The 22568-nt window shown below is 40.1% G+C and overlaps 1 protein-coding gene across 5 annotated transcripts in view; it reads right to left on the bottom strand.

The window, feature by feature from the left end:
* The window catches only part of utrn (utrophin), a 221199-nt gene that overhangs the window by 21958 nt on the left and 176673 nt on the right, over nucleotides 1-22568 (bottom strand). For 4 of the 5 annotated variants that reach the window (XM_059357174.1, XM_059357170.1, XM_059357173.1 and 1 more), the window contains 6 exons: nucleotides 21477-21643; nucleotides 18162-18273; nucleotides 12303-12439; nucleotides 4780-4818; nucleotides 4189-4254; nucleotides 692-757 (listed from right to left, as the gene is read on the bottom strand). In XM_059357174.1, coding sequence (XP_059213157.1) covers nucleotides 692-757; nucleotides 4189-4254; nucleotides 4780-4818; nucleotides 12303-12439; nucleotides 18162-18273; nucleotides 21477-21643 — 587 coding nt within the window. The remainder of the gene's footprint in view (nucleotides 1-691; nucleotides 758-4188; nucleotides 4255-4779; nucleotides 4819-12302; nucleotides 12440-18161; nucleotides 18274-21476; nucleotides 21644-22568) is intronic. The other variant, XM_059357172.1, reaches the window with a different exon arrangement.

Genomic DNA, 22568 nt, shown 5'->3' on the forward strand with positions numbered 1-22568 from the left:
GATCAAAGATAAGTGGTCGTTATCAGAGATCCTGAAACCAATCATTCTCACTTCTCATTGTTGGCACTCTAATCCATTACATTCCTACCAAAGTCCCGTCCTTCCCGCTGTATCCAGCCTCATCCCACTCTCTTTTCCCCCTCACTCCACACATATTTTGCTCTCTCAAAACCATTTTCTACTCTCACACACACACTCTCTCCTGATCTCTTTTCAGCCATGTGTTATTTCTCAGGCTGGTTCGGATACACTGAAGGCAGGAAAGGAAAGTTTTTGGGCTACCCTGACAGGTAAACATTGCACAGGAAGAAGCCCCGGGGTTATAATGAAATCAAATATCAACAAACATTGACATTTACTTGACTGAGGGACCAGACTTTGTTGCTGTTGGTTGAAACACATTAATCACCTGGAGGTAGATTTTCTGATGCCTATGGACTGTATATATAAGCATTATTATTATAGAGATAAAACCAGATTACAAAAGAGTTGATACGTTATCTAATCCTTTTTGACATATATTCAAGTGAAAACTGTACAAAGACAGTGTATTTTTTGTTTAAACTGATTACAACTTTTGTTTTGTATTTGTATGAATATGCTTAAAAACTTAAAGAAAGTCTGTGAAACATCTTTGTTGGAAACTTGTAGTCATGTTGAAGGAAATTATTGGGAATGAGCAGTGACTTACATGCTTCCTGTGGCTGAGCTGCTGTCTGTGGGCAGAGAGCCGTTGGAGCGCTCCATCTGGGCCAACCTGAGAAAGAAACCCTCATCAGTAGCTGAAATCTATATCAAATGAATACTTCAACTCCAAAATTATGATATATTCAATTCTCACTGTGTGTTACCTTGAATTCTTGAAGAAAACTTTTTTCTTTGCATGTCTACACGGTGAATGGAGAATCAGTTAAACTGAGGAAATTCTTGATTAATTGAAGTAAATGAAGGCTGTGATTAAAACTACAAAATATATGTTTCCAAAGTCTCACGCTGCTAAAGTTTCTCACACCTGCACCAGCAGGCTACTCATCAGTACCTGAGACTGATTATAATAATAACATTTTAGAGACAGAAATGTATGTATTTGGGCAGTAATGAGCAAACAACTTAAGAAATCAGACTTGGATTATACTGCACAAGTTGTGTGAGAGTTTTAAAAACTGATTTTTTTTAATATAGTTTTGCTGTTTCTAACCGTAGCCCCAATTTACTTCTCTGTATTTGGATTCTGTTAACCGTGGAGGCATGCGGGAAAGTTTTTCTCACAAATTCAAGGTAACACGGGGTGAATAATAGATATACAAATGATCATTTTTGGGGTTGAAACTTTTTAACGGTGTCATCATCTCATCAAAATGCAGAACAAAAATGTCAACAAATGGTGATCTCAACGCCACAGTAGCCCACCAATAAAAATGCAAAGAACGTGGTGTCCAAGCAGGTTAACGAATCAAAACAGTGAATGTGTGCACACTGGAGACATTTGAGGGATGTAAAGCAGGGATGTGTGTGTGTGTGTGTGTGTGTGTATGTGTGTAGCCAAAAGTTCTTCTGGTCATATATTCTAATAAGGCAGTGATACTAATGAGGCTGGCTGGCTCTGCAGGGTCGCTCAGCATTTTACGAGCCACACACTAAACTTTAGGATAAAATTGAACTTTGACAGAATATGCATGGAGGGAGATATTTAAAGTTATCATCCTGCTGGTGAAACCTCATCATTGGGTGCATTTTTCCATGCAAATCTATAAGCTATGCTATAATCTATAATGGCAGCGTCTGCATTTCTGTTAAAATTGTAATTCACACACGGCTCATGTCTGCATCATTACTGATAAAACAATGCGAGCAGAAATGCTGAGCGAAGGTTAATGGTGTGTGACCGACGAAAGGTTACAGGCCAGGCGGAGCAGCGCTGCATCAGAAGAGCTTTCATGATTAAAGCTTCTTGTGGGAGGACGCTGGGTTCTGTTTTGACACAACTAACCCATGTCCTCTTTAGAGGAGATAAGCTTTTTTTCCAAGACTGATTAGAGATTCATTCAAGGGGCAAGATGGGATTTGTGATCTTAATATTCAGACTTATCCTGAAATCAAACATGACAGGTTTTCAATCTCAGTGCAGCAGAACATTAGCTTAGTGATGTCCAACACAAACACACACACTGTGTACATGGGTGTGTTGATGTGCGCAGCAGGACCATTTTAAGTGGGCGGCTGAAAAACGCTATGTAGCGTAGGTGCTGAGTTGAACTTTGACAGTCATCTCACATTTAGTGTTTGCAATCAACACAAAATCAAAAGCAGAAACACAAAACTGTGTATTATGATTGTTGTTAGCAACTTCCCTTCACATAAAAAAAGTAATAGTCTACTGAAACATAATGACACCTCTTATGCCTTAACAGCATATTTCCACTGCACTCCAGGTTTGTTAAATATCTAGAGATGCAGCGTTTTCCACTGTGTTTATATTAAAAAGTTTCTGCTGACAGTAATGATCCCATATCTAAAGTTACACAGAACTCTTGTGCAGCATTCATTTGTACAGATTCTCGGCCATGACAGGAATACACAAATTGTTTCTCAGTTGTTGCGGTGAAGTCTGAGGGGACACTGGAGGTAAACATTTTTGCTTCTCTCATTTTTATATAATTGCATGGTGAAACAGGTTTCAAAATATTACTTGAAGGGATACCCCCAAAATGATCATTTTTATATCAATAAGTCAGCATGCAAGACCTTGGATTTTGGAAGAAAACTTTATTATTCACGCAAGTCTCCAATGTGAACTTAGAATGTCAAACCAGAGACAATCATTGATTAATTAAAGTAAATGGGGAGCACTTTTAACAACAGCAAACAGTGTCATCCAAGTCTTATTTATCCACTTCCCACAGCATTTCTGCTCCGCCCCCCACTATTTAAACACTTCTTTGCAGGAAAAGTACACCAAGAATGAAACGGTTTATGCTTATGTTTACTTTTTCAATTCATCAAGAACTTTCTCCTTTTTTGGAATCTTCGTTCACTGTGAAGGCATGCAAGAAAAAAACTAATCTTTCTTCAAGAATTCATGGTAGCATGGGGCTGCTTTCTGTCTTATTAATGTCCCAGCTCAATAAAGCCAGCTCTTATTCCCAAAATCAGTAACAAGGTTCTTTGATAGATACTCGCAGAACGTGCTGAGCGTGTTTGTGATTCTGACCTAAAACTGTCAATTTAAGAGTTGTTTCATAGTGTAATGAGAATAAGGAGCAACCTCTGAAGACGTTCAACATAATTTGTATTTGTATTTTGATTGTCTGGGAACTTTACTGTACACAACAGATGAACAATTCTTATAATTTATCCTTAAAACATTGCACTAGATGCATCTTATAAGGTTTTCGGTTTTCAAACAACATATATCTTATGCTATCCAAAGCTATTTTAAAGGGCACCTATTTCACTTATTTTTCTGTCATCTATGTACAGTATACTGTTACAATACAAAGTCAGATGTTCATTTTAAAATGGCCACATTTCAAATAATGTGGTAAATGTATGTAAAATTAATCCCTGTGAGCTTCAGATTTCCAACTGTTCTAAACACTCTGTTCCAACCGTTTTTTCTACTTTTGGTTTGAGCTGATGTCACCTCGTGACAAATTTCCATATATGGTCATCGGTTCCAGGCACATTACTGCAGTGTTTACATTACATACACTGTCCAGGAAACCAGAATCTTGGTGGCCAGTTTCAGATCACATTCCTGCTGGATGTTGCATTGTGAATTTTTTTGATTTAGAAGCTTTTATTAGTGATTTTTTCATGCAAAATGCAGAAAGTACTGCTAAAGACTGTTGCAGTCATTCCCCTGACTGCAATGATGGTACAAAGACATTGAAGACCCAGATTTAATTTATCTCACAACTCTCTTTAAACGATATGTCTGCATTTATTGTACCCATTCAGTGACAGATTATTGATGCGCAGTTATGCATTGTGAATACAGACTAAAAATTGAAAGTATGTGATTTTTTAGCAAATAAGCGTAAACTCGTAATGTCCTGTAAAAGGGGATTTTTCATCTGATATGGAGCTTTTTAAATGTGCAAGATTAAAAAGCAGTTAGCAAGTCTTAAGGTGTGTGCTGTGGCGTCTGAGGTGATGAGATGATGAGTTGGGGAATGCGATGCGTACCTGCTGGCATACTGCTCTATCCTGGAGTGGGTGTCATCATGAGAGAGCTGAGGTGACTGGGACAGCCTGGAAATGAATGGAGTAATGGAGATGAATGAGATTCTGCATGCTCACACAACCTCATTAACACACAGACATTCACAGACATTCACAGGCACGTGCACACGCTCGCTCGCACGCACACACGCGCACACACACACACACACGGCCTAATGGCCCTTCACAACATCACCTAGAAAACAAATCTGATGATCCTAGAGAGAGAAATAGGAGAGCGGGATGATCTACAGAGCAGTTGGATGGTTTTTGACAGCCGCCGCTGGGATGAGCAACTGAATTCTAGTTTGGATGCTTTAGAGGAGAAGAAGAAGAAGAAGAAGGTGAGGGTGAGGAGACAGTGGGTGAGTTTTTTCTGGTGCTTGTTCAGCCAGTGGATTGGGCAGGCAGGCAGGCAGGCAACATGCATGGCTTAGTTGGAGTGAGGACTTAAACGGGGGAGGTGAGCGAGGAGAGAAATGAGTGAAGGAGGTGTTGTTAAAAGGCATTCCGTTCTGGAGACGAGGTGCTGTTGCTGGTGGCGTAGATACTCACTCGTACTGCTCCGGACACATGCTGATGAGGGTGACGGGACTGTAAAAGAATCGGAGGGAGGGAGGGAAGGAGGGAAGGGGGGAGTTTAGGTACCACAAAACATTTCAGGGTCAAAAACACAACAGGTGGAGGAAGACGTGAAAGGAAATGTTGAGAGGCTGGACTCAACACAGAGCGAAGGCGTGTTAATCAGTCACCGATACATACACCACATGTGGTTATGATTATCCCCCGTGACGTCCTCTGTATAAACCTGTATCAAAATAGACTCGGAACACAGGAAATGTGTAGATTGACAGTCAGGTTTGAGCGGGTCGAGTGGACCTGTCAGCACGCTGTAACATCCCCAGGTTATGAGAGCTCACACAGAGAAGGTTTGAATATGTCAGTTGACTTTGCCGCTGTCACACATATTTCATTTCATTGGCTTTTACTATCCCTCCTGCATACAGAATGATATGGCCCACATTCATTCCCTTTTCTCATTTATTTCCTGCAGGATTTACTGAAATAGCACGCCAGCAAAACATAGATAGAACCTATTTTCTAGTTAATCTGCTATTGAGTACATTACGATGTAAAAAATTGCATTTGGTGCATAAGAACGCTGCAAATGAAGCTGCTGTTAATGAGAGATTTTGGAAACAAAATGTGACAAACCAGAATGCTAGAGGCATGCGTCCTGATTTCAAGTAGTCTTCTAAAGTTTCTACTTTGTGATAATTGCAGCTATTCTTAGAAGCGCAGAGCATAAATTGTTATTTGTAAGCAAATGGGACAATCTCTGATCTCAAAGACACAAAGAAATGTGTTGTTTTCACGATGAGGCTGGCTAGAGATCGGTACGATAACAGTTGAGGTTGACATCCTTTCGCCTCGCGCTTTTGTTCCCACATTAAAGCGGGGGAATTTAGAGGGAGACGTGCGGCTTGGTGGTGATGTTGCTCACAGCGGGGCAGCCAGTGTAGTCACACTTTTGTAGCTGTGAGGAGAATTTGAAATGTGGCAGGGGATTCAGATGGGAAAGAGAGGAACAGTAAGAGAAAAAAGGATCGGGGTCGGCAGGGCAGACTGAGCTAACTGTTCGGAGCCGGTGGTGCGGCAGTTTCACGCGCCCCCGCCGACATCTTTGCCAGAAGGGAAAGTCAGTCTGCTCATTTTGCTTTTCAGGAGTGATGTCACTTTTCATCATTGCCAAAAAGCTGATAGCTTTGCAGCATGTGCATGGTCCAACCCACACAGAACGACTTAATTTTAACCTTCAGATGGATGCATTTGAAAGGATGTAGTTTGCAGTGAGACAGAAACACACGTTACTGTAACACAGAGGGAGGGAGAAAAAATTGTAAATGAAGCATGAGAGAAAAAATGACTGAAGGAAAGGTGACTCGAGGAAAGAGAGGGAGGGAAGAAATCACGACAGCGGAGACCTTGGGAGTATTTGGGGTCTGACAAATGTGGCTGTTGTGAGGGTGTGTTTTTATGGCAGGCTTGTTGCGCCTGTTGAAGTACAATAAAAAAAAGAAAAAGAGAGGAGCAGAGTCTTGTTCACATTCACCTTCACTGGAACTGTGTATAAAGTCTAAAAAAGGCTGAACTGTGGTCAAAAATCATGACTGCTTAACTTCATAAATGACCACAACAAGTCAGACATTCTGTGCTGTACAACGAATATCTTAATTTCATAGCCTTGATCTAAAAAATGTAGTTTTTCAGTCACTCTATTAAATCTGACAGCATGTTCAAAATGAAATATATATATATATATATATATATATATATATATATATATATATATATATACACACACACACAGTACTGTGCAGAAGTTTCAGGCAGATGTGTAAAAATGCTGTACAATAAGAATGATTTCAAAATAGAAATGTTGATAGTTTTTACTATTAACCCTCCTGTTATCTTCTTTTCTCAGCAATAATGTTCGTGGGTCAATTTGAACCAGGGCATGTTTAATTGTTAAATGTAAATGTTTAATTATCCAAAAGTGTCAGAAACAAAAAAATCCCAATAAAGTTTGTTTATATTTTATCATTAACTCAATTACTAACCATTTCAATCGATATTTAGTGCAATGGTGTTCTTTACCTCTCACAGATCATGGTTCAATGAGGATAATTCAATCGTTTTTCATAAAAAATGGATGTTAAAACTTTTCGTATGTACATTGGAAAGACCTACATATAAGATACACTAGTTTTACAAGACATTTAGTTTATGAAAATATTATTTTACATTTTATCTTTTATTGAGTGTGATTTAGTGAACAGGAGGGGAACAAAATACAAAGTGAGTGAACAGAAGAAAAAGTTAATCAAATCAATATTTGGTGTGATGACTCTTTGCCTTCAAAACCAGCATCAATTCTTCTAGGCATTTTTTCACACCCGCCTAAGACTTTTTGGCACTGACCTGAATGAGCTCACATGGGGTAAATGAATCCCAATTAAACAGACAATTCCCAATCAATATAATATAGATGTCATGGTCAAGTGCGTGACCATGCCTTGAAACGTATTCAGATAAACTTACAAACTTAAATAAACGTTTCCTTTCTTTGTGTTTTATGTATTGTTGTAAAAGTATTTTACTGTCATGTGTACTTGAAAATCCTTGAAAATCCTTTTAATTTATTTCTTCTTTCTGCTTTCTTCTTTCTGAATGTGCACTGTAGTTTTAAACTGTATAGGAAAAATAAATAAAAACTTTAACATTTTAACAACGTCTTTAAAAGGGAAGAAAATAAAAGTAAATGTCTTGCCCATATGGCAGCAGGGTGAATGTCGAACTTGGGGTAAATAAATAGTAATGGTCCGTGATCAAGCTATAAACACCCAGTCAAAAGCTGCTCTTTTTTTTTATTTTTTATAGCTGGCTAAAATAAACTTGGAGCGCTGTGCTTCTCATTGGCTACTTAAGAAAACTTAGAACTGCTGACTAAAAAAAAAAAAAACGCCATAAGAGCTCATGTGTATTATTATACTTCTAAAAATCGAGCTCAATGTGTTTTTAGAGGGTATTTTTGTTGTCGAATGCCCTGAAAGCTTCCTAAAATCAATTCAGTCCATCATGCTGCAGCAGTCACTCTGTCACAGTTAGTACAGCTTCCCTCTGCTCTGCCCCTCCTCCTTTTTTTCTGTCAGGGATAAAAGACCATCTGCGCATGTTGACACCTCCACCTGTCCGTCAGAAAGACCCCTAGAGGGCTGGAAAGACAAATGTGTGTGGAATTTAGCCGGCGTACCCACCGTAACTACCTATTAAAGAGAATTTTGCTCCATTTTCTTTGGCTGTCCAATTAATTTGATGGTAAATGTAGTCAATTGAAGCATTGAATTCCTCGGTGCTATACTGACCGAGAAAGCTGAGTTCACAGCTTCAAAATCTGTTGCTCTTCCTGCATCCAGTGCCGTTTTTTGATACGGTGAGATAGTTAGAGTAAAGACCTCCAGAGTGCTATTACAGCTTGGGTTTGTCTGGGCGGGCAGGGGCTCCAGATGCTGCTCAATAACAGAACTTCCTTGTTCGCTTTGCTTTTTATTGCAAACTATCTACTTTCCAACAGTGTAAATGGCCTCCCAAAATACGAGTGCAGAGGAAGTTATGGATGGATCACGGCACATTTTACAGTGTTTTGGCTGACAGGAACTCATGCACAATGCATGCTGGTACATATAGGCCCCGGAGGCACTGCTCTGCAAGCGTGAGAAATCAGCTTTCTCAGTCAACATAGCATGCAGGGGGAAATTTATTTCTACAATTAATTACATTTCCCATCAGCACTGATTTGACATCAGCATATTAGGTGGCAAGTTTTCCCTTTAATGCGCTCTTATAAATCCAGCTTTAGACAGCTCGCTCCATCATCAGCAGATAATTTGGAAAGAATTGTGCAACATGAAATTTACCCGACAGGAGACTTTTATTCAAACTAAATTTACTTGATCCACCTACTTATTTACATATAGTAAACATGCATACATAAAGACGGCCACAGAAGAATTTTATTTTATTTCTACTTTTAAATTCACGTTCAAACACATTTCTCTGTGAGGGAGGCCTGAAGCGGCAGAGACCCGTCTGCTCTATCTGGTTATGCAGGCTAAAGAGCAAGCACCAACACTGAGTGGGAAACCATTAGGATGATTCTTTCACATTATCAAATACAGCTGTGACAAATAAAAAATCCCATCTGCCGTGAAATGAAGCAAAGATATAAGTGGGAGGTGAGAGAGTAGGTGGTATTTTGCTCTCTCAAGGTGGAAAGAAACACAGTGGGTGGAATTAAAACAGAGAAATGATGATACAAGAGTGGAAAGGAGAGAGACAGCGAGTGAGTGCATTAGGGAGGCCGATTATACAGCAGACTATCTCATTTTCTCTTCTGCTGCTACAGTCTTTTAAAAATTACAACTTCTTAGAAGTTCACTTTGTTCAGACCAGTAATGGAGCCTGACAACACATTAAACGGTTTCATTTTAATTAGGGATGGGCAATGTGGACCGTATTGGCATATGACAATGTCCAGAGTAAAACATCATGATGGACGGTGATATAATTCTTGGGTGGAGGAGGGTGGGGGAGAATCTTATGGTGATTTTAACTGATCTAACTGTGATAATGTTTAAATTCAAAACCTATAATTGAGGATTCTGATAGTATAACAATTCAATTTACTCTCTTTTTTTAACTGGATCTGTTCAAACTTGATTTTAGGAGAAAAAAAAGGCGACAGTCCTTGTGTCCACCTTCACATTCACAATGAAGCCAATAAGCTCCACCACAAACTTTAAATCCAGGTTTTTAGCTCAGTGATTAATAGCTATCCGCCATCATAATAATGTTAAAATTGTACACAAGACAATAAACTTCTTTAAGTGTCATATTCAGGATGATTATAAAAGTATTTGTCGAAGTGTTTATTGACACAAATAAAACATATGTGACATGTATTATTTTTTTAAGGAAAAACCCTATTTGTATTACAACAAACACGGCAGATAATCTGTATAATTCATTTTTTTAAAGCAGGGACCTTGTTCCAGTTACAGGAAAATCAATTTCAATTTAGGTCACAGTATTCATTTTAGTGACATAGAGATGGCAAAAGCCATTAAAGCATGATAATATGGATCTAAACTGAATGTGGCATGCTGAGCATTTCCTGACACAGATCATATGTCTGAGGTACATCTTATAGACACACAGAAAGTGAAGAATTGGGGTCATTTCTGTACATAGAGCCGTTTAAAGTGTGCTCACGCCTATTGCAATATGTGGCTAGCACACTGGAGAGAGAAAATGATGACCATAATGAAACGGTCTTAAATTTCTTTAAGTCTCCATTCCCTTCTGCCATATTGTGAAAAGATCCTTGCGTTTCGCCACAATTCCTCAACCTTTCAGAGGCATTTATCAAGCAGGCAAACTCTGCAGGAGTCATTTTTCAGAGAGGAAGGGAAGTGCGAATGGAGCGAGGTGGGAGGTGAGGGGGAGGACAGGCAAGGATGGGAGGGATGAAAGAGGGAGTGCAATCCATCTGAGAGGTGACTGTGTGCAACTGGATGTCGGGGAAAATCTATCGCGAGTGAACAGGTGAGTCATTGTGAATGCGCGCACGAACATCTTTGAGAGTTTTTGGTGCTCACAAGATGCAGAACTACTTTGTTGAAAAAGTACAAGAGCCTGAGCGGGAAATGTGCGTCAGGCAGAGAAGAGGAGACAATAGATAGATTGATGGAGAAAATGTTGAGAATGTAAGTGACAGCCTCGGAGCGCACCAGGCTGGCGAGCTCGTGTTCGAATGGGCGACGACTGAGACACACATGGTGCGGGAGGATGAGGGGCCGCCTGGGGCGTGTGCATAATGTGGGCCGAGTTAAACGGCTCTCCAGGGGGATTTACGGCTGGCAGGAGCAGGGACATAAATCAGACGTAGTCACTGGGGCAGGTGCTGCAGACAGAAGATCTACAGTGCAGCGACGGCACCTGGTAATGACCAGACCGACAGGTAAATAAACACATAAACTGAGTGGGAAATTAACAGTCCACACGTACTGTAGCACAGGTGTTGGTGTATGTGTGTGTGTGTGTGTGTGTGTGTGTGTGTGAGAGACAGGCTGAGACTTTTTATATCCTGTGTCCTGAGGATATATATGACAACGATTTGACAGTAAGATGCATTTAAAGGTGCATGCCACCAATTTGCCACATCAGAGACAGTCAGGGGGGCACTTCTCTTGTCTTGTGTGTCTTTAGAAGCTTTGCCAAGTCCAAGAAATTAATATTTCAAGTGTTATCACTGAAGTAATCTTGGCTCAGAGACTAAAAATAAGTAAACGAGATGCTGAGTTACAAACTGGGAGCTTCCTTGGTTGTAATTAAAGACACTGTCGAGTTGTATTTCAGGAAGTGTGTGGGATCCAAGGCTTTTAGAGATTAAGGCAGGATATCTCAGCACCTGCAGCATTTCTTATCGGAATTCACCTCTCGCAGGTCCCTGAATGTTATTGACATACAACTCTAAGTAGCACTTTAAGGTTTAAGCAAGCCCGATTTTAAAGACACAGTGAAATAAAAGTGCTTTTCCCATGTTTCTATTCTGTCTCTGTGTCTTTATTGTTATATTATCTCTTGTAATATGAGAGGCAACGGAACTAACAAAAGCTTCATATTGTTGTTTTTGCTTAGCATTTTTTTTAGGGATTTGATTGCAACCCCTGTGGTACATGTCTGTGTGAAAGAAATTGATATAGCCTCTGGGTCTGAACAGTGAAGCCAATGCATTCTTTGTAATGGCCAGCAGGCGGCGACTCTGTTGGCTGCAAGTTTGTTTGTCTGTAAGGCAATAGGAAAATCACCCTACTTCACAGTTGATTAATTACCTTATTAAATATTTTCCTAATGAGCTCATGGTCTCAATTGCTAGTTACAAGTCTTCCTCAATAGAGCATGATGTTCATTTTGTGAATTATGGTCCCATTTAGAATAAAATAGAGGATAAAGTTGGGTATGCTTTAGGGTGGGGCTACTGTATGACTGACAGGTCACTACCAAAGTGCACTGTGTGTTTTCATCTTCGAACTTTGACCCTTTCACGGTGTGTTTTCACTTCATCAAGGTCCATTGTCACATTATCTGCTGGAAAAGACACTCTGAGGAGTCAGTCTTTACCTAAACGCCGACCTTGAGGCTTCAAAACTGCAGTTCACAAACCAGTTGGTGACATCACGGTGGCTACGTCCACTATTTTTATACAGTCTATGATGATGCTCGTAACTAAACCCGGCCACATGTTCCTTTCCATTCAAAAACACATTACAATACTGAAACAAAAGACAAGGGTCACTTATAATATGACTTTAACAGCTGAAAGGCAGTGTGATGCATGACAGACATGGAATAAACAAAGTGGATTCAGTTTCAGTCAATCTATAAATGAAGAGTTTTTAATGCACTTTAACAAATGGGATGTGAGCACTGTTCTGTTTCACTCATGCGTAACTTACGTTTCCATGTTGTCGCCCTCTAGAACGGTCTGGACTGGTAGGTAACCTAGCCGAGGATGTTTGGCAAAGTACTTCTTCGATCGGAATTTGTTCTTCAGCACTTTGGTGAAATCACGCATGTCCTCGCCTGACGTCGTCTGCAGCACAAGTGAGAAGAAAAAACAGACAAAGAGACAGTGTTTGTGTTAATCATTGCACTGTGTGTGAGAGAGAGTTTATACATTTCCACAATCTCCTGTGCACACATCAGCAGCATATGCATTTGTGTGGAAGAGAATGTGTTTTGTTAATTAGATACTTAGAAAAAGGTGTTCCTCCTGCAGAAGTGGTTTCTGCCTCGCAAGCAAACAACAAATTACCACAACAGTCTGACCAGAGGGGGAGAAAATCCCTCTGCAGAGGATTCAGACAACCACTGCTGAACACACACATACACACACACACACACACACACAGAAAAAAATATACAACTACCACCGTTGACAGTTATGCGTAAATGAACAGCCTCTATTGAGTTCACTTGGCTTATTGACTAATCCGCACAATTTAAAATGGTAGCTTGAGCAAACCAACAGCAATTACAAAACAATTAAAGCTGGAGGAGAATTTGTGCAACTTTATCCGTACGTGTGTGTGTGTGTGTGTGTTTATTTTTTTGTAAGCTCCTTCATGTGTGGTTTAACAGTCAGGTTTTTTTTCTTTTTAAGATTTAGGTTTTGCCTCTATTAAATAACAACAATATGGGAATAAACAGAAAACAATGGGAGCGAGAGAGAGGGAAAATGGGGGTTATGAAATGCAACAAAGGTCTCCAGGTGGAATCAAATCGAAGATGTTAAAGTTACTGGGTGTGCGTCATAACCACGAGGCCACCAGGATGCACCCTGATGGATTGTGACAACTAAATGACACTAGAGACGCCAGCTGCAGTCGAACTCGCACAACATCTCCACTTAGGAATGGTAAAAACATTGAAATTACAGTAATCAATACAGCACGGCACCGAATTTGTCTTCTTCAATATCACTGACAACCCCCACTGGAGCTATGAAAATGCCACTCCCATAAAAATGAAAACCTAATAAAAAAAGCAATATCGTGGCCATAAAGTAAACAGTACGACAAAGATGAGAGAAGGAAACTTATTAAATGACCGCACTGAGTCTCACAAAAGCCACTATCAGTCTTTAACTCTCTGCGTAACCCGGTTTCTGTAGAATCATTGTTCAATATGGACTCGATATTTCCAAGGATATAACACTGAAACACGATTTGGTTTGAGGATGGGGAGAGGAGTAAATAAAATTATGTATTCTGCTGATATTTTTAGAGGAAACAAACACAAACAATGAAAAAAAAAAACTTCAAAGGTGGCGAATAAAGTTGAGCTGAAGGATTCGTAAAAGTTGATTCAGATGAGGCTTCATTTGATTTCCCTCTGGCAGGTATCACAGATTTAAGTCTTAGATATATCCAACAGCTTGGAGCTGCTAGATTTGGGGGATTTCCTACTGGTCCATAGTATCTTGCTGTTCAATAAAGCTGCGTTATGTTAATATGCAGTGTTTATGAGCAGCGAGTGTCACGTGATATCACAGTTTCTCAGCGGGATCAAAGTCAGAGCGTTTCAAGGTTTTTCTTACATTTCTGAACAGCAGTTCCAGTATTGATCTCACTGTAGTGTACGCTTTAGATCAATGTTTGAGCAAAACATAAGCTGTTGCACCAGTCTAAGGTGTTTGGCACGGCGAAGCAAGCTGTCCTCAATAATTTGCTTGTGTTTGGCTCTATTCATTGCTCCCTTTATCCTTGTTTGTACTGAAAGGCCTGCGGACAGTGTGCTGCTGTCACAGCCATTCTTCAAAGCAGTGATGGTGATAAGTTGCGATTGCTTTCTGGCGGACGCAGAGCTCAACATTACGGCTGATAAGTTCAAATATGCGTTTAATCTGTGCTTAAAATCTTTTGTCTTTGCTCTCAGTCTGTCACTGAACTCTTTACAGCTTCCAGGCTGCTGTCATGAGCCTGCCAAACACACCAGATTCCTGCCACAGTGATTATTATCCTTTGAGCGAGATCTACCATCATATTATGATCAGGGGACTCACGTTCATTATATCATATGATCAAGGTCTGCTTAGCTGCTCAGGCTGTTAGGTAACCAGCTCAATAATGTCTTTATTGTGCCCTAATTAGATACACTGATACTGTATATGTAGATTTCAAAAAAATGCTTTATCAACTGAACTGGCCACAGAGTAGCTCAATAAGAATATTGAATTTAGTTTTGATTTTTTTTTTGGATTTTGTTGTATGAAGTATTTATCCAAAGTAAATGGCGGTCGCCACGCTCCCAGTTTGGAGGAGCAGGTAGGAGTAACTGAAGCTGTTAGAAAGCCTCAAGACTCCATTAACAAAAAAAGTCATTTTAATTTGCAGAACACAGGAGTTGATAGTCAACAGCTGCCTCGATTGTTTAGTTTGTTTGTTGGGGTGTGAATGGTGAATATGAACTAACCCTTTAGTCACACAATAACACAAACAAACTAACCATTAGAGGCAGCAGTAGACCAGCAACTCCTGTGTTCTGCAAGGTAAAATTACTGCTTTTGTCAAAGGGAGTCTGGTGGCTTTGAGTGTAGATCGATTTAACAGCTTCCGTTCTTATTTGGGAATATTAGACCATTGTTTTATTCATTTTCTTGTTCATTTTAATGCCTGGTACAACTAAAGGTACATTTGTTGTTACCTTGACATGTATAATGATAACAAAAATATATCATAAGTATTTTTGTTGTTATCATTATATTTATCCAAAGAAATGTGGTCTAATAATTTTTCCCTGACTGTATTTTGAACATTTTTCTGTCAACAGCAGGACATTGCCTAGCTTTCATGTCAGTATTCCTGCCTGCTTCTCCAGACTGGGTGCATGCCAGCCGCCACCTAATGAATGCAATACACTGCCTATGGATAGTTGGAACTATCCTTTTAATATGCATGAATAGAGTTTTGCTACGTTACACAGCTTTAATGTATGTATGGTGGCCAGGATCTGACCTCATACAACCTCCCATCTAAAAAAATCCAAACTATCCTTTTAACGACAATTTAGGGTTCTTTGCTTTTTATTGGTTGCAAGAATTTAGAATTACATACTTTAGTTTTATGGGGATCCAATTTGATTTTAAGATGTGACACAAAATGTGGAAAAAGTAGAGGGGAAATGTTAAATTCTCTCTGAAGTCACTGTTTATTACCCCCTATCCGGTAAAGCTGCCGATCCGTAAACTCCTGAGTGATTAACGTACCCTATAGCTCTGTAATAATCTTTTACCAACATTTTGAGTGTTTGTTGCTGCAGCACAGCTGAAATTAAGATAAAGTTTTTTTCAAAGTCATGGCAGGCAGCTGCTGGGCATCTTAACTCAGAGAAGAATGATCACTGCTCCCTACAGCTACACTCCCAGAGTCAATATCTATCCCATTTGCAAAATTGAAAAAGCAAATTAAAAGACAGAAATGAGAAACGTCTCCACCCGAGTCACTCAAAGTTTGACGTTAAGCAATATTGAAACGAGTTGGCCCACAAGTGTGCGATCCTAATTGAGAGAGAGGGCAATGTTCAATTTCGCCAAGCTCCCCCTTTTCTAATATTCTTCTCTCTGCGTAGTAGTAAAGTGAAATATTGCTTTCTGGCAGAAATTATAAAAAGACCTCAGAGAGCCACGAGCATTTTACCATTTGTTCATGAAAATTCAAATTAAGCCAGAGGTCTGTCGGGAGGGTTGATTGTGGAACAAGTTGGAGAAATCAAGTGCATGGGAAGTAGGACATAGAGGCAAGTGGCACGAGTAATGTCAACATGCATCACATCACAGTGAGGGGATAAAAATATGTTCTACACTTGTGAGACTGTATATGAAACACTATGCAGCCAAAGGGTTTTCTGACATCGGGGTGGAATGACTTGACTCATCCCCATTTCATCTCAGCGCCCTGATCCCAACCTTAAATTATAGCGCAGACTCTGAGTCAGGACTTAGCGGGCTTTCAGACTGAAAATAGTCCTGCATAAGAGGCCATGTCCTTGTGGGCATGCTAGGTCATGTACTGAAAGGGATGATCCAATACTGTCAAGGAAGTATGACTGATATTCAATCTATTTTAAAGGTCAATTTTCCAGATTTTTAACTGCCTTTGCATCATTGTAGTGTAGGTATTATACAATCAGCACCATCCCGTGTCCCTCTTCTCCATATGGCTGCTCACCAAAATTTTGTTCTGCACTCCATGAGAGGAGTTAATATTATGGTTATGATTTGGATTGTGATATCAAAGATAAAATGGTTAAATAAATGGTTGAATTTAAAAGTTAAAAGGGAGCTGTTGGATGAATAGAGGATACTGGTTCGCTGGTTTGTCTCCCGCCTGTGGCTGTTCTGTGTGGAGTTTTCATGTTCTCCCTGTGTCAGCGTGGGTTCTCACCAGGTACTCCAGCTCCCTCCCATAGTCCAAAAGCATGCACTTAAGTTTAATTGGTGACTCTAAATTGCCCGTAGGAGTGAGTGAGAGTGTGATTGTCTGTCTATATGTGTCAGCCATACCCCGCCCAATGTCAGCTGGGATCGGCTCCAGCCCCCCACGACCCAAGCGCAGATAAGCGGTTAAGAATAATGAACGAATAAATGTTTTGTCACACACTTTTATAAATATGCGGGAATTTCAGTGATTTGTTTTGACTTAGTTCCCCCCACAGCCTCCTCGTAGTGACTGGATTGACAATCTGCAATCTCAGTTAACCACAAATGAACGATATGACATTAGAAACAATCACATTACACCTGTGCGACCATCATATGTTCATGATGAGGTTGTCTGCATCTTTAAGTCTTTTCACCACAGTTAAGATGGTTAAGTGTTGTGTATTTAATTTCGATTTATGTATATATTCATACCTGAATTTTGTGTACACTACTGGTCTTTACTTGCTTCTGTATTACACATGTGAACTTAGTATTATGACTTTCTGTTAGAACATCTTTTCACAGAAGGATTGGATAAGGGAGGCTAATTAGCCATATATGAAAGTTTGCTTCTTTTATTGTCTGGGCCGCGATATAACTGAATAAAAAGATAATTTCAAAAAAAGAAAATAGAAAAGATCTGCAAACCTGAAAAGGAATTTCAGTTTGAGTAATAGATTTATGAGTTCTAAGACTTTTCAGACTCCCAAAAGTATTCAAGAAAAGTAAGATAAAAAAAAATGATGATATTCATCACTACAAATACTGCATTCATGTTTTAATAATCTACAATGAATGTGTGTGTATACATATTTAATTGTCTGACGCAGTTCTTTGCCAAATGCATTGCACTGCGACATCAGTTGAGCTAAGTTAAACTCTTCTGCAAGAACAGTTGTGTCCTCTGCGTTGGCACTTCTGCTGCATCAAGCCAGTGATCCTGTTCAGTTCAAATGAATGTTATAACAGCATATTGATGCTGGTGGTGTTACAACGTGATGTTGATCGATCACATATGGGTGAAATGTTCAGCTGTTCACATGCCCTGAATACATATAGCAATTCATAACGAAATATTTGGAAATTAAAACAACAGCTTGTGTTCAGCATAAGGTAATAGATTCAAATTGAAAATCAGTATAAATGTGTTGCAGTGAGTGTGAATGTGTGTGCCTTCATTAACTGGATGAGTGAAGTGTGTGTGTGTGAGTGGAGAAGAGATATGAGATGAGCTGCTGAACACTGTGTGTGTGTGTGTGTGTGTGTGTGTGTGTGTGTGTGTGTGTGTGTGTGTGTGTGTGAGTGTGTGTGTGTGTATGTGTAAGTCTCTTACCGGTGTGCAGTACTCCACCATGGGGTAGTTGAGCTTGTGGCCCTTGGCGGTGCGCCCAGAAAAGAAGCAGCTCTGACACACGTCGTAGTTGAAATGCTTCAGACTGCGATACCTAGAGAGAGAGAGAGGAGAGGGAGGTGAAAAGTGAGATAAGTTGAGTTGGGAAGTAGTGTGTGTAGATGTCACTTTCATGTCCTCCAGGAGTGTGTGTGTGTGTGTGTGTGTGTGTGTGTGTGTGTGGGCACATGTGTAGCCCGACATCATGATTCATCTCCAGGCTACACAGAGGCTTCCTAGAGAGCTGTCGATTTCCCGTCACTCTGTCACACAATGTTCCACGTGCATATGATCTTCATACACACACGAATCCAAACCCTTCTCAACATGCTGACAGTGTGACAGACAGTTGGATTTCAACCAAAACACAACAACGTGACAACAACTGTCACGATGTTGTTCTCAGCAGCAGCTGTAGCCAGAAGGCCATTTAACAGCTCAATTGAGACAGGAGCCATTCAGACGTAATGGCTTAAGTCTTTTATCTTTCTCCCCTCTCCGGCAATCCCAAGGTTAGCTGACTGATGAGCTACGAGAGACTGCCATATATCAAAGGATGCACACAATACCGCCAAGTCAAATGCACCATTACATACTGACATGCAGCATATTACTACAAGGATGGGGCGTTAATTCACCTTCACAGCTTGAGGTGCTGAGATGGCCCTTAATTAATGACTTTTTCAACTATCAACCTTGGTTAATGCTGGAACTTGAATTTTGTGATCTTCTTAGGTGACATCCAATCATCTGTTGGAAAAGTACTTTTTATAAAACACCTGTTGTGGGGATTCCAATAAACATGCCTTACAAAGAAATATAATCAACATCAATTGATATAAATAATCAATAAAGCTGCATTCACACCAAATTAGGTGTTGCTGCAAAAAGTCCGCCCAATTAAATTGAATATGAGTTGTGGGTTTAGGCTGCGGTAGTGGAGACTGCAGGGGATGCTGAATAAAAAACAACAAAAAGAAAAAAGAAAAGTTGAAACGGAGTCAACTTTTGGAGAAACGCAACCTGACGTCACACAGCGGTGGCCAATTATATAATTTCTATGATAATCCAGACGGAATCCATGGACGAAACAATAATAGTCCACACTAGGGATGTCACTACAACAGCTACAGTACCAAGTCAATACCGAAATTCTGAAAATGTGGCAGTGCTCGGTTTTCTACAATAATGTAATGCACTGTGGGAAACCAGGGATGCTCTGTACCCCTCCAAGCCGCGGTGTTACAGATATAACAATGGTTCTATGAATTCTTTCTAACCATCAGAGACTGTATGTAAAGTGTAGATGACAATGAACTCTTGTGGTCAGGAAGAATGCACCAGAACGAGGTTAGAAGGATCATTATCATCCAGGTATATCATACAGTCTCTGGTGGTCAGGAAAAATTAACCAGGATTCACTGTTTCATCATTGTTTTTTTAGCATGGTATCGAATTAGGTGTTGAGAATCCTGCAATTCTACTGGTATTGGTATCGACTACTAAATTCATGATATCTTGACATTCCTAGTCCTCATTTGCTTTGTTTCGTGTACCCAGCTTTAACATCTGGGTCTGGCTTGCAGTCGAGTCTCCAAAATAGCAATATCACGAAGCTTCCTTTAGTTTGTGTCCATTTGCTTGAGCTCGCCAACTGGAAATTGAGAAAAAGGTCCTGGAAGACTGGTTAAAGTTCTTCTTCTCTTGTTTTGTTTAGCAATCCACAAATAGGCCTTTTCGAGTGTCACTCGCACACTGCCGCCAATGTAATGTAATAATGTTCAAGCTCATTCAGGTTGGTGGGAGTTTTGGTCTTTGTAGTTGCAGCCAACTGTAGCTAGTACCTTACTGGTTATTGTGACAATAAATATACTTAAGACCATTTTAATAGCAAATATAATTCTGATATTGTGATGCTTATTTTCCATCTAAACTCATATTATATTATATATTATAATTTTCTTTAATCAAATTTTAATTATTATTTTTTTTAATTACTTTACCTACTCCAGTTTCTCCAGAGTAGCACGCACAGGGTTGCACGTACCCTTGGTTGGGATCTAAATCATGGCAATAAGATGCCATGACCAGGAAGATATTAAAACGAAAGTCGAGAAATAAAACTGCTTTAAAAGATAAAGGTCAACATCTAATTTTACATGATTAATCCTACAAATTTTCATGTTAAAAACACCATTAAGGGCTTTTGTCTCGCTGGCATTTAGTAGCAGAAGCCATTACGTTTTAATTATTGTTGGCAGGTCCAACATTCAAAGTAAGTATGCAAATGTGGCACATGCTCAGGACAAGTTTGCTTGAATGCGCAGGAAATGGTGCATGTTGAATGTGGCTGGGTGGCTTGTTAACCATCCCACCAATTTGTGTTGACGGAGTTGACATTTATCAAATGTTAACATATGTGCTGACACATTATTCTTCAGATTCTGTTTGAGTTCCGGAATGATCCCATGTAACATGTTAGTTTGAAAACTACTGCGACTGCCAAGGGGGGGAAGAAATGAAATCTACAAAATGCCAACTATGCATTTTCCTTCCTCTTTCGCTCTTGCTCCCTGCCTTTCCCTTCCTCCATCGCACCCTCTCATCGATCAATGACAGAACTTGGGAGACACGTGCTTCATCAAATGTCTGACTGTATTTCTCTTTCTGCTGGCAAAGCAAGGGATCTGAAGGGGACAATCCAGCAAGCCTACTTCACTTGGGATAGTGTTGCACATATCTCCAGCAGCGGAAAAAGCTTTTCCCTGCACGACTCGTCAGGGAAAAACAAAATTGTAAGATAAATTGACTACAGCTTTTAAACAGCAACACATATCTTTCCTTACCTGTTGTGCCTGTATAAATGTAACATACAATAAGACCACAAAGGTGGCTATGAGGTTGTGTGCAAGAGTGATTGTCAGTCCTGCACAGTATCAGAGGGTGGTCTGTTATGGATTGTTTGCCAGCCAATCAGCTCTTTGTGAACTTTGTGAATGTGGCAGCGCACCGTATGTTTGTGTGCATGAACGCGTTGCCGCCTTTGTGAGTATGTGTGTATGTTTCCTTGCGAACCACAGGATGGTATTTAGTCAGTGGTGTATCAGCTGTTGACATTTAGATAAATGCCTGCCCTCCAGAGCAGATCTGCCCTTTATGCTCAACCAGGAGAGAACAACACAGAACACTGCCACAGTTGGCGTTTGTGTGTCTGACGCCTGTTACATGTTGCACACTTGTCTCAGAGTGTGTTTTTACCTGAAGCCAACGATGGGACACTCCTTGCAGATAGTACACTTGGCTTGATGTTTTGCCGTCTCTGCAGCGGCCACTCTGTGCAGGACGGGAAGCCAAACCATGGACTGGGGCTCCAGACGCATCCAATCAACAAACTGCCTCGGCTCCAGCTCCACCTTATTGGTCACCTGGGTGTGAAGAAAAAAAAAAAGAAGACATGGTTGAGGGTTAAAAAAAAGTCAGCAACTATTTACAGTTTCTATAAAAGTTCAACACAGCTGATGACGGCATTTTGCAGCATGATAGAGAAACGTGCACAACATCATTCACATAAATGAATAAGAGGCTGTATGTCTTCACTCGTTACTGAAAGCCTAATAAAGATGCAGACAAATTTAAGATGACCATACATATTAAAGCGACGATTCCCTCAAGCGCGTTACGGCCTTGAATTGTGGACCAAGACTAAATAACTTTTACGAGCTCCTAAGTCATGTTTATTGGTTGAAATATCCAACAATAAACATTGATTGATTTTAACACCCTCACTGCCCTTGTCCTACATAGCTTTCCTGTTAGCTAACAGCCATATTGCTCCATGCAAGTAGTGATGAAAAACACCCCCGACCTCCTACTCTTTAATTGCTGCTCTAAACTTTTGGAGGTGTAATTGTTTGTGCAACCTGAACCTGCTCAGCTTCTATTTTTTTTTTTAAATACTCTGAATGGGAAACAATATCAAGGCTTCCCTAAAAACACCCAAGCCAAAACATAAACACTGTCTACCTGATAAAAGCAACCTGTCAACAAGAGGACATGTTACAAGATACACAAAAAAACATCCACAAATTTTAATACAGGAGAATATTTGTCCGACTGCAGATTATAATGAGCCCATTGGATAAGCCAACACGGGTTGAGAAGCTTTGACACGTCTGGTGTTACTGCTAAACAAATCAAAGACGACCTTTCCATCATCCCTGACGCACAAAAAGGGCAGCCAATGCAGCAAAGGGCTGAATACATTTGAAGTAGGAGGAGAAAATGATCAAAAGAAATAGAGTATGTGTATATGTGTGGGTGTGTGTTCCCTGATCCCTTCCCAGGGCTTAT

This window comes from Centropristis striata, chromosome 18, assembly GCF_030273125.1.
Source record: "Centropristis striata isolate RG_2023a ecotype Rhode Island chromosome 18, C.striata_1.0, whole genome shotgun sequence".
In the NCBI taxonomy this organism is placed as follows: domain Eukaryota; kingdom Metazoa; phylum Chordata; class Actinopteri; order Perciformes; family Serranidae; genus Centropristis; species Centropristis striata.